The 12,835-nt window shown below is 40.8% G+C and overlaps 1 protein-coding gene across 2 annotated transcripts in view; it reads right to left on the reverse strand.

The window, feature by feature from the left end:
- Positions 1–12,799, reverse strand: part of kiaa1549lb (KIAA1549-like b) — a 57,367-nt gene extending 44,568 nt beyond the window's left edge. For both annotated transcript variants that reach the window (XM_017405087.3, XM_017405095.3), the window contains exon 1: positions 12,448–12,799. In XM_017405087.3, coding sequence (XP_017260576.1) covers positions 12,448–12,727 — 280 coding nt within the window. In that variant the 5' untranslated portion in view covers positions 12,728–12,799. The remainder of the gene's footprint in view (positions 1–12,447) is intronic.
- Positions 12,800–12,835: the final 36 nt, after the last annotated feature.

A 12,835-nucleotide genomic window follows, 5' to 3' on the forward strand; every position in this document is an offset into this window, starting at 1 on the left:
GGCCAGAGGGAAATCATACCAGGGCCAATTTTGGCCCTTGGGGCTGCATTTTGTCCATGTGTGACTTCAGGTGTGGACCTCTGTGAGATGATTACCATTAGTTATGTTTTTTGTCAGTAGCAAAAATCTAAAGCTTGTAATAAATTATTGTTTTTGTTACCATCACCTGACCACACACCTACAGCTAAACTAGTGTGCAGAAGAAACAAACAAACTGAAATACATAAGTAACAATGACACGAGGGAACAAAAGCCTCTTGGGTGAAATATTGCATTTAAGACCAATATAGACTCCAATCTCTGGAATATATAACATTTATTTTATTAATGTTATATCTGAGTCTGAGTATTTACTGTAAAGGCATCAAATAAAGTGGGATGTTTTCATGAAGAGCATGGATGAATCTGTTTCACGTTTTGTTATCATTTAGTTTCAGTTATTTTTGGCTTTTTATAGTTTATCACAGTTAAAGAAAAATATTGTTCAAGCTCAGCAAACTATTACAACCGCACAGTGCAGGTGTGAGTAAAAACAAGATAAGGCTGCAGTGTGCACTCCATCATGGCTGAATTCCAGGTCAAACAACATGTCTGTGATACAACACAGTGTTCATGCTTCACACCGCAGTGATCAGACATTCAACCTGGACACCCCACATGGTCAAACCCAACAAAGAGATCAGCGACGACTTCAGCAGGCAGCGTGATGGATGAGTTCTCAAGAAAAAGGCCTCGGCTGCATCCTCAATTCGCCACAGCACTGCAGGGCCAGCAGTGTTCTGCTGCAGCTGCAACTGTGACACTGAAAAAAAAAAAAAAAAAAAAGATCCCTCACAAATCCTGACAGGCTTTACTCTTGTTTTTTTTTAAATTATCCAGAAGAAATCCTTGGCAAAAGAAGCTGATCAGCAATCTGCTTTGAATAGATTATCCTCATGGCGGGGTGTCCTCTGTTAGAAATCACCATCATTCGTATCAGAGCTTTTACTGCTCTGACACGTCAACGGTTCTGTCGTGAAAAGGTTTCATTCATGTCAGTGTGGTCGTGAAAAGGATCCGCCTTTGGGGCTTCTGTTTCTAAGTTCGTGGTCTTGTTGGATTTTTAAGCAACTGTAATTGCAGCTTTAAAACTGATATGCAATTAAATGATTCAGCAGTAATTATGTAACTGTTTCAGCTGAGTGTAAAAACAAACAAACATCTAATTCAGGTTAGTTCATTATGAGAACAGTTGAGAAAACAAGTAGCTGTTAAAATGGCATTTTGTGGAATTTTTAACAAACAAAATGAATAAATTTGTCATGTAAGAGACAAAAATGGGTTAGGACAGAATAGGTTAAAAAGATAGATGATATAATATTATGATTTTCCTAAAGAAGGTGTAACAGGTTGTATTGAAAGTGCTACAGCTAACTGCTGCTGTTTCATGTAATTACAAATAACCACTGAAATCCGCACAACTAACCCTGTAATGTGAAACTGATCATGGCATTAAAGCCATCTACTTTGGTTTAACTAGATGTCAGCTCATCACTCTGGTCAGAATTAAACTTTATTTCTCCAAACTAAGGCTGCTGGAAAAGCCATCTTCTGCAAGTTAAATATTTATTATTCATAACTTTTCCACAGAACCCCACTTCAACGGAATTACAAAATCAGCCAAATCGTTTTTGTTTGTTTTTTTGACAAAAGTGGCACAAAACTAGACTTTACAAACAGCCACGTCATTATGAGTCCATGATGCTTCATTCCAAGGTGTCGTAATTCAGCTGCATACAGTAAGTAATAAATCATTTTATAGATGGCTGACTAAGATTTCTGACAAATGCTGTGTTGGCTGCGAAGAGGTTTTTATTTTCATTTTTTTAGCTGCAGTATAAATAATGTTACAGAAAAATAAATTTGCTGCTTTTTCTGATTGTGTTTTAATGTGTGCTCTACATGCAATAGGTGATTTGAACTACTTTTCCCTTCCAAAACATAACATGTATTATCCTGGTTATTCATTTCTGGCGATGTTTGGGGAGGTTTATGACATGACAGAGTGATCTTTTTGAAAGCATGACACAGGTCTGGTTGGACAACATGAAGAGCCACGAGGCAGTGCAGCTGTGGAGCAATTCACTGTCACCCTGCCCTCATCATGTTGTCAGAGTGGAACATGACAACACTCCCCAGCACCCGTTGCTTCACATGTTGGCCGACACGCCGGCTGTAGCGTGATGCTTTGAAGTCCTGTGAGGGCCTGAGGGTACGCCACTATCAGGATTTCCAGAATCAGCAAGCTCAACTCGACTGAAAACTAGGACTTTTATCACATCGTCGGCAGAGATCGCAGTTTTCTTGCGACACTGCGTGCCAGCTGAAAACACATGAGTGAGGTTTCCATTCAGCCGTGAATTAAAGTGATTTTTTTCTTTTTTAAATGACGACTCACAACTGATGGTTGTCAGGGCTGGTTTCTAACTGGGAGGGAGGAAACTAACGTGTTGTCATCTGAGCTTGAGCTTAACGTTTTTAAGTGTGGAGTTAAAATCAAAACGTTTTATTCTAATAATAAAATCTTGCAAAAACAAAAAGGTAAATAATTTTTTTTTGCATGCCACACTAAAGTAAAACAAAAAAAAAACATTGAAGTTATGTGATTTTTGCAAAATGAATCCAGATATTAAAAATCTTTGACCTAGATGGTTTAACATAACAGTAGGTGCATTTTATTTAATTTATTACAAGCATGCATGGTTAAGACTGCTATTGAAAGAAAGATTTATTGTTTAAAGCCGACATTTCTTTCCCCCACAGGTTCCTCACTGCTTCTAATGGAAACCATCCAAGAGGCTGACAGGAAAATAAAAGCAGACGTTTAAAGGGGTAAAATTTCTGATGGGACCATATACTTGGACAATGTTCACTCTTTCAGATTATCTTGGCAGGCAATTCACCATTTATCACAAAATATTGCCAGTTTTTCCTCTGATTTTTGACCAGCCTTCTGCACACGCTCCCTGTCGACAGATACAGTTAAGAGGATGGACGCCTCTGCAGGAGCCATCTTTTCAGGAACCGTTTATCTGGCTCTGCTAAGTCGCCTCTCTCCAGCAGGGTTTCTTTAGAAACAGAAATAGGACAGATCTGCATCAGAATGGGAATCGGATGGGAATCTATGGTGTTGTTTGAATTTAAATGTAAAAACATGAAGGTGAGATTTCACAATGTTTGGATTTTTCTAGTGTTTTTTGTGGAATTCTCACAGCACATAAAAAATAAGATTTTTATGCTTTTACATTATTTTTATTTTTTTTACATAATCTGCTTTGATTATTCTTTATAAAAAAAAGGAAGGCAAATATAATGGCTTAACTTTTTTCCCATTTTTGATAAACGAATAAAGCATCAAAACTTTTCTTAACAAATTGTTCTTCAAAAATCTTCCTTTTCAGCTCATGCTGTGCCCATTTCTTCCTTCATTGCAGGATTGCATTTTGCTTCGAATATCTGATTTTGTAATCTTGATTGTTTCCACTATAACTGTTTACTATCCACGTCTGACTCTCCATGTCTGAGAATGGCATCTATTGTCTAAGAGAAGCCTTTGACAGCGAAACTGCTGTGAAGTCTGAATGAGGTTCTACAATCTTATCCTGAGGATACATGTTTTACCTTCTGTAATCATCTAAAATGTTGCAGTGCTGCAGGCGACAAAGGCACATCAAGTAAACAGTACAGATCCACCATCTGAAAATGCCATTTAAACAGCGACGTGGAGTAAAACTCTTTATCTGGTTTGTTTGGAGGAGAAACTGAGAAATTTGCTTTTGTAAAATAGTCACAGACCACTAAGTCTGTTGTGCAATATATTAAGTTTGACACCATGCTATTACTTCGTCTTCGAGCTTAAAATGAAAACATTTATGTATCACACTTGGTATCAAAAACCAAAACAAAATTCAAAACAGTGGCTCTGGAATTTCAAAGCAGAAATATGAAAACAAGCGCTGATGACCTCTGAGGCAAGAGTCCTGATCACTGCAAACTGTGACAAAGGTCACACAAATCCACAAATCAAAAGCAAACATCAGAGGAAGACACCCGTGGAGAACGGAGGAATACACGTTCATATACAAGCCATAACATTATGACCACTGACAGAGAAAGTCAGTAACACTGCTTCTGTTGTTACAGAATAAAACCTGCCCCCTGGTCTTCACACGGATGTTACTTTCACCACCAAATCATTATCAAAGACCAAGCTAACACTCCACATGGGAACAAACACCCCCTCAAAGCAGGGCAGAAGTGGACCCCTCCAATAACTGATTTTAAATGGCTTGAAGAACCCAAGAACCCTGAGAAGGGACCCACAGTTTGATGGGAACTGATGCAAGTTCAACCCACGAGGACCCCCACTCCACCATCTACAGAGCTAAAGATGCACTTAAAAGTGGGTCTTTAAAAATATGTTGTAATCATTTTAAATGTTTGACGCATTTTAAAGTTTTGACTACACATATGATTCTTCAGATGACTCAAATTACCTGCAAACGAGCTTCTCTAATCTGTCAAAAAAAAAAAAAACAACTTTAAGACAGCTTGATTACTGTGTGATATGAAAGATGTTTAAAACTGTTTAATTATTCCTTTAATGCTCTCTGAGTTTTACTTACACTCCCTGACGCTGACATCTCGGTAACAAGCAGACTCTCGACCTGCTTTACTACGACTCGAAGTCAGGGAGTGAGGGTCTGAATCAGTGCTGTGACTGAGATTTAATATCAAAGGCTTTTCTGCAAGCTGTGAATGGAACTCTGATGTTTAAGCGCAGGAAAAAAAAATGTACATCTTTTTTTCTGCTTAGAGTCGAGGACCACACATGGCTCACTTCATGTGATGAATGAATCAGGTTGTATTTTACGCAGAATGACAGGTGCCGTGGATGCCAGGACATGACCGGAAGTTGAGTGTGAAACAGCAAATTAAATAAAATAATCTTTACGTAAAAACATCACTGTTTTAATTTTGTTGGTATAGTTCACTTGGAGAACATCAGTTGCTGATTTAAAAACATACTTTGTTCATTCAGCCATGTTGTAATTGTGCTAATGGCTGAATAATTTGCCACAATTGTATATAATCTAATTAGGGCGAGAAAAAAAAAAATCTGTGTACTCAAATTTACATGACAATGGAGTGATATCCAAACAGGCCTGCTTGTGAAAACGCTGCCAAGAAAAGGGGTCACCAACCAACAATGAAGGATTCACTGACAATTTACTGATTAAAACTAACATTTTTACATTTAAAACAGGAATCCCTCAACAAATGATAGAGCTTTAGGTTCCTTTTTTGTTGTTTGTTTGTTAGTTTGTGTATTTTTTTAGACCAGCAAACATGTTTCCATAATGGTTTTGTATTTCAATTTTGAAGATTGAAACAAAACAAAAAAAAACTCCTTTATTGAAAAGTTACTTTTTTGCCTCTTTTTGAAAAGGTAATATGTTGAAATAAAAATACTTTTTTAAAATAATTCCTAATAAAGTGAACATTTAGGTCACCAGGAAGCAGAATCCCAAATCAAGGAATAAACAGAGCAACTGAACAAAGACAACTTCTATTTTCCTTTCAAATATGGTCAACATTTAAAGTTTCCTGTTCACAGCCTCTACTCTTTTTTATTTTCCTTAATGTTGGTAATTACAGGCACATTTTGACAATACACCCAGCCACAGTATCACTTCAATTCAGGTAGGGAAACATGTCAAAGACTGCGTCCAATTTGTTTAAAATGTACATAATAACAGGTGAAACTTTTAGCTACCCAAACAAACTGAAGTGATTAGTGAGATGAACACCTCACAGGTGTGATACAAGTCAGCATCGAGAGAGAGAATAAAAACAGAAACATTTGATTTTAGTTACTGCGGCAGACAGCAGCTTGACCACAGTGGGACAAAAGCTGTTTTCCTCTTAGAGAGTTGTAACTAACAGGACATTTGTAGGTCATAACAACGTTAACGATGCGTGACAGAGTGTTGGGGAGGTTTTTGGACTGTAAAAGTGCCGCAGACTGATTCTATTAGAGAGTGAAAATAAAGGCCTGGCGTCCCTTGAAGGAATGCATCAAACCAGAGTTTTAGGCTGAGAATTTCTTATGTTAAGAAATGATAGCCATTATGGTCATAATTATAAATAATATATAATAATAACATAAATCACATACTATATTGCGAGATGTCCAGAGTTGGAATAAGTGACTCGCAGCTACAACCACACCAACTTTTAGCACAATATCTTTAAAACAGACTGAATTATAGCTATGTTTTGTGTCTCTAAGGTCAGCTGGCTGTGGTGAACATCTTGAATTGTGCTGGCTTTACTTGTAGAGGTACATCCAATGATTATTACTCGAACGTTTCTTTAACTCCCTACCAGTGGTCCATTAGATATTTTGCTAACAGACAGACAAAGTTGACTCCAAATCGTGGTTTAAACAGAGCTCAGAATACGTGTTGGGGATCAGTCTCAGCTGCTACCACATCCAATTTTAGGTCAATATCTGTAGAATTCATAGTGTTATATATATATATATATAGTGTTATAAGTTGGATGTGGCAGCCATCTTGAACCAACTGGTTCCAAAAGTTAATCATCGGTAGCTGCACATCGGATGATTACTTTCTGCAAGTTTCGCAAAAAATCCATCCTGTGGTTCATGAGGTATTTTGCTAACACTAACAAACACTCACACAGATATGGGCTTTATTGCTTTCAAGGGTGGGAGATAATAAATGAGCTAAGGTTTATATGTACGAACCAGCAGATGCCTTAACTCAATGAATGTCCCAAATTTCCTTCTTGTACTCCTAATCCCCACACTGCTTCGAAACGTTACAATGACCCTATCTTCTGGGTGGAAACCCAAAGACAGAGTGAAAGTGCAGAGCGTAAACAAACTCAGAGTGGATGAAAGCTCTCTGGCTTGTGTGTCTGTAGGTATCCAGTTCCCCTCAAAACACTCATGATGCAGGCCCACTTTGCAGGAATGTTTATGAGCGTGCTTGAATGTTTTAATAATCTCCCGTCCCCTCCTCCGGCGGCTCAGAGGGATTTGCCAAAATGCCACAGTCCGAATGCAAAAGCAAAGCCTTTAGCTACACTTGCTGTTTCCATTTATAACAAAAGTAGAGAAGAAAAAAATCAGGGTGGGATTCAACAATGTTTGCTAATAAATGTGTCAAATGACGACATCTGTCTGATTATTGACTTTTTTCTCTATTGTGCACTAAATTCTGCTCAAATAAGACAAACTTATTAACTTTTGAGCACCTGCAGCATCTTGATTCAGAATAAAAGCTACATGTTAGGAAACAAAGATAGTCTATGATTTACACTTTAAATACAATTAACCTCACAAATATTTAGCAGCTGTGCCAAACCTTTTATAAGTAGGTCATTTATGTTGCACCTAGTTTCAGCTAATTATACCTATGTTTGTTTGGAACTGTGAGGGTCATAACGGGCCACGTTTTGCTCTCTTCGTGCTTTATTGCAGGTGTTCGGATGAAGTAAGTGTTACTTTTACCATTCTTGTTACATAAAGTTTGATGCGTGACATTTTTTGTAATTGAGGTAATCTGCGCTTCTCCCCCCAATTTAATGGCTTTTAGAAAACAAATTTAGTGTGAAATTAATTAAACAGACAAGTGGCACTGCTGTCACGCCTTCAAAAAGCAGATGGGATCCATTTCGATGTTCGGATGTTGCCGCCGTTTGCCGTGGTCCGGTGCGATGCGGTGTGATTAACACTGGCCTTGTGCAGAACGCCGTGTGGTGTGTTATACAGTGTCCCGATAAATCAGGCAGCCTGCTGCCCTTTCTCAGGCAGCAGCAGAGCCAAGCCTTCATCTGCCATCAGCCTCAGCCAAAGAGGGAAAAAAAAACACAGAGAAACAAAAGAACATAGGCTCAAAGGTACAGCGAGATGCAGGAGGGGAACACACACAAACAATATTCCCTGATTGCACTGAACTATAGGTGGGATAATGCAAGGCAGATGGTGCATGATGCTAATGAGAAGCCTGTTTGCCTTTCCGATCATCACAGCGATGTGTTTTAGAAGTGCAGCCTGCTTTGTTTACACTGGTGAGGATGAAAAAAAAAAAAAAAACTGCTCATGTCTGACTTTTTTTAAATCTCTGACAGAAACCAAAATTGTCCTGGGAGTGAATTATAGCAGCGATGGCTAACGGCAAATGTTCCACTCTGATGGATCGCCCAGCACCGCATCACTGCTGGTTTCGTATTTTCCTTCCTTGCACTCAATTTTCTCTATAATGCTGACATTCTCACCTTGCCTTTCCTGTCACAACAAGGAAGTCACAAAAACAGAAGCAGATTAAAAGCTGTGTAATGTGCACCTTTCTCCCCCCCCCCCGGAGGAATTAATTGCGGGGGTTTTGCGAGTTAATTTTGCAGTTTGAAAACTTCTCATGGAGACAAATGTTCAAGTCTCAAGTGGGCACTAAATCAAACACAGGTAAACAGCTAAAACATCTATTTTAATCAAAATCAAACACACAGACACAATTCCAGGGGCAGCTTCACACACCTCGTGTCCTCCTAAAAGGATTACCCACAACATAATTAGCTGTGAATCACTGCGACAAGGAAAAAAAAAGGAAATGATGCCCTCCATGTGATCATAAACCTATTTTCTCATGCAGACAGGGCATCAGACCAAGTCTGAGTGCTACCTTTCCTCCTTTACAAACCCATTCCTTTGAGTTTTTGACCATTAACTATCTTGGCAGCTCTAAAACACCTTAAGCTGGATGGTGGGAAGAGAAAATGGCAAAAAAAACAACGTTGCACCACACAAAACAAGTAAAAAGCTCAGGTATAAAAGCTGAAAAAGAAGGAAAAATCACAGGGAGTGACACAAGCCATTTGACGCATTAAGTGTCAATTCGGGAGCGAAAAAGAAAAGGAAAATGAAATGCTGAGTCGGAATGGTGAAGAGGAAATGGTTTTCGGTCTCATTCTTAAGATGTTTTTTTTGTTTGTTTGTTTCTTTCTTTCTTTATGAATCTGGCAACAGCCCAGGGACAGGATTTTATTCAGAGGTCTGAGGTCAGCACCTGTCAGCCCTCAGAAGCCACAGGCAGGCTGTGATTGGAGGAGGACACACGCCTGACGTCAGGGAGGCATTGTTTCGCAGCTTCGGCGTATCCTCGAGCTGCTGCTGCTGCTGCTGCTGCTGCTGCTGCAGAAAATCACTTTAACAGCTGTGAGCCCAATAAAAGATCCCAGAAGTTAATCAGAGATCAGACTAAAAAAATACAGCGATCCATCTTTGTTGCAAAAATGACTGAATCCTGCACTAGTGTGTCTGAGTGGTCAAAAGGGGAAATGCAAATGGACCAAAATTGCCATTGCCATAGAAACCAGGTTGTTCTGATCCAGACATTAAGAAAGATGGCAGTGAGTTTGGATATTATTGCTTCACAGCAGCTGAGGAGGGTTTTCATTCAGTACAGCCTAAACTTGCATGTTTAAAAATGAACAGGTCTTTTTCCTCTTTGCATTAAACCAGGAAACATCACATCCACTTTGTATTTGCTTTGTTTTTTTTCATTAACCTTACACCACACTCAACAAAGGACCTTGCACTCTTTGAACACTTTATGGTGTAAATAAAATTATGATCAAAATAAATCCAGAAATCTCTGGGAGAATTCAGTGTTACAACATTGTGAAAGTTGCCATTAGCTGCTACCACAGCTTCAACTCTTCATATTTAAGCCTCTTTAAGCTTTACCCACCAGGACAGGCAGTTCTTCCTGTTTTTCCAGGCAGATCCTTCAGGGATCGCCAGTCTGGATGGAGCATCTGCGAGCTGCCATCTTCACATCGCTCCTAAAATGTTCAACGACGTTTAAGTCTGGGCCTTTTTTCCCGTCACACTGTAGCGTCGTTTTCCTCTCCTAAAAACTGCCTCTAAGAAGGGCCACTTGATGTATTTTTTTTTTTTTTTTTTTGAGAGTAGCTTCAATCTAACCACTCTCGCCTAAAGACCTAATAGATGAGGTGCAGCTGAGATGATTGTTCCTCTTTGTGCAGAAGACTTCTGGCGCTCTGTCATGGTAAGTGTCGCCTCTGTGACCAAGAACATTCATGTGAGGTCATTTTTCAGCCTGAACTTTAAGAGGCAGCTCAAAAGTGCCATTAGCTCTGGCAACACTCAAAGCTTAAAGAAATAGCTCTAAAATATTGCCCAAACCTACGCATCACCACATCTGGCCTTTCCAGGACTTTATGGCTTGGTTATGTATATGTTAATTTGTTAATGTATTAGTTGGCACCGTTGCCTCACAGCAAATAGGTCTTTAAATTCAGATCTTGGCTGTGCAGACGGTTCTGTGAGGAGTTTGCATGTTCTCCCTGTTTATGAGTGGGTTTTCTCAGGCTTCCACAATCCAAAAAACAAGCATTTTTGGTTAATTATTGAGTGTGAATGGTTGTCGTGTCTCTTGTGTTTCTGCGTTGGCCCTGGGTTTGACTGTCCTGGTGACGCTCCCTTCCTCCAAGAATCCAGAAAATGAATGAATGAAACTTTATGTACACTAAAACTTTAATCACACACACCATCCGGGTCAACTGCCATGAAACGAGATCTGTCCTACAAATAAAAGAGCACTTCTGTTTGATTTTTTTATAGTCCGCCATAAAGGAAATATAATCCATCCAAAACAAATATGAAGATTATTGGTATTTTTTTAAATGGTACCCATTGCAAAATATGAAGTCAAACATGAAAACGGGCATCTTGAAGTAAATCAATTGGAAAGAGTTTACTCCAGTAGTTTTCCAGATATATGGAATGTGGTTCTGAAATGCGGGTCCACGCTCAATATAAACAAAGAACTCAGCCAATCTATTAAAAACCACATGAAAGCTCGAGTCACATGACCTACATCAGTCTGTGTAGGTAAAAAGCATGGCCGGGGAATTTAACGTTTGACCTATTTTCAGGCACTTTGGCTCTTTCCGAAGAAAATTGTTGATGATATCTTTAGGTCTTCAGAGTGGAAATGTCATGTTTTTTGATTGGATCACTAATAGGTGCAGCTTAGGGGGGAAAATAAGAAATAAAGAAATCTTTCTCATCATTCACTAACGTTACAAGATTCATAAGGAAGCACAGAAGAACGTTTCAAATTGGCTAAAATGCAGAGATTACAATCCAAACAAGTAAAATTACTGAGGCGGACCTCAGCTGAAGAATTTTGATTTGATTTGGTGCAGTGATTCCAAACCCCTGAAATCTGACGTCACACGCTTCTGTCACCAAATATTTATGATACAGCTCAGGTGGTGCTGCTGCACTTGTGTTTAAGAATGGATGTGCTGACTGCCAGGAGGAGGAGGAGGAGGAGGAGGAAGAGGAGGTACAGGGAGGGAGGAGGAGACTCTGCTACTGTAGCAGTGCATCAGCAGAGGTGAGACTACAGCCTTGACATCAGTTTGGAGGCTTGAAGAAGGGTGAGGGAGCGAGCTGCTGTTTGCTCAGCACCTGCAAAGAGCAGCTTGTGTTTGGCCTTTTTTTTCTTTTGGCTCCAGGGCCATCAAGTGGCACAAATAATCACGTGAGGAGGGGAGGGGGGAGGGGGGGTGAGGTTGCAGCCAAATGCACTCTCTCCAAAAATGTTGGTTGAAGGGCAGCTAAATGGGCCAAGCCTCCCTCAGCTGCCATCCACACAGCCCCACAGTGGACAACAGTATGTGTGTCATTAGTTCTGTCCCAGATGGTCTAAAACAGCGCAGGCTGCCCTGTGGATGCACTGCATGCCCAAAATAACCACACGCAGCTCACAAGTGCATACCATTTAATAGCCTTAGCTGTGGCCATGCAACTCAAATGAACTGGAGTGGACTGTGGGGGGGTCAGAGTCCAGGGTTGTTGCTGAGTGCGGATCAGTGAAACAAAGGAGCGCAAACATTTTCACCAGAGAGAAGCTGCAGTGCACAGCAGAGCCGAGTCACCACGGTCCTCTGAAGGAGCATGTCCTTTAGGACACGACCAGTGACAGCTCTGGTTTTCACTTCAACAACAGCACGCCTAGGGGGATCAGCAGAAGTATAACATGTAGTTTAAAGATAGAAGTTTTTTTTTTTTTCCTTTTCACCTTCTCATCTATCCGCACAGCACCCCGGTGCACCCTGCAGTGGATTACAAAACGCTGCCTGCAGAAAACAAAAGATCCATTTTTCCACCCGGTGTGTTCTCTATTCCCCCCACCACACACACACACACACACACACACACACATATACACCCCCCACCCCACCCCTGTTTGACAGTGGGAGCCGCACGCAGTGCAGCTTTAAAGAGGTTGGTGCAACAAAGCAGCATGCTTGGAGCGCGCACGGAGCCGGGTTACATCTGCTTACCCTCTGCGGCCACAGCGCACCGGACAAGAAGGAGGAACAGCGGCGCCACAGACAGCAGACAGTTTGCCAGCATCCCCGCTGCACCGACTCTCAGTCTGCTCCTCAGACAGCACCCCCTGCCTCCTCCTCCGACAGCCGAGCTGCGCGCCGAGCATCCGCCGGGCTCCGCTCCGCAGCTGCTGCTGCTGCTGCTGCTGATGCTGCTGGTGCTGATGCTGCGGCTGGCCCCCACCTCCTCCCGCTGACCTGGCCGCCCATCACTCCTCAGACCGGGAGCCATATCCACTGGATAAGTTGCTGAAGTTTCGCTCGTGAATAATACATTGGATCAATCCACGTGTGTGAATGGAGAGAGATGGGGTGGGGGGGGTGGGGGGTGGGAAGGGTT

The sequence above is a fragment of the Kryptolebias marmoratus genome, linkage group LG15 (genome assembly GCF_001649575.2).
Source record: "Kryptolebias marmoratus isolate JLee-2015 linkage group LG15, ASM164957v2, whole genome shotgun sequence".
NCBI lineage: Eukaryota > Metazoa > Chordata > Actinopteri > Cyprinodontiformes > Rivulidae > Kryptolebias > Kryptolebias marmoratus.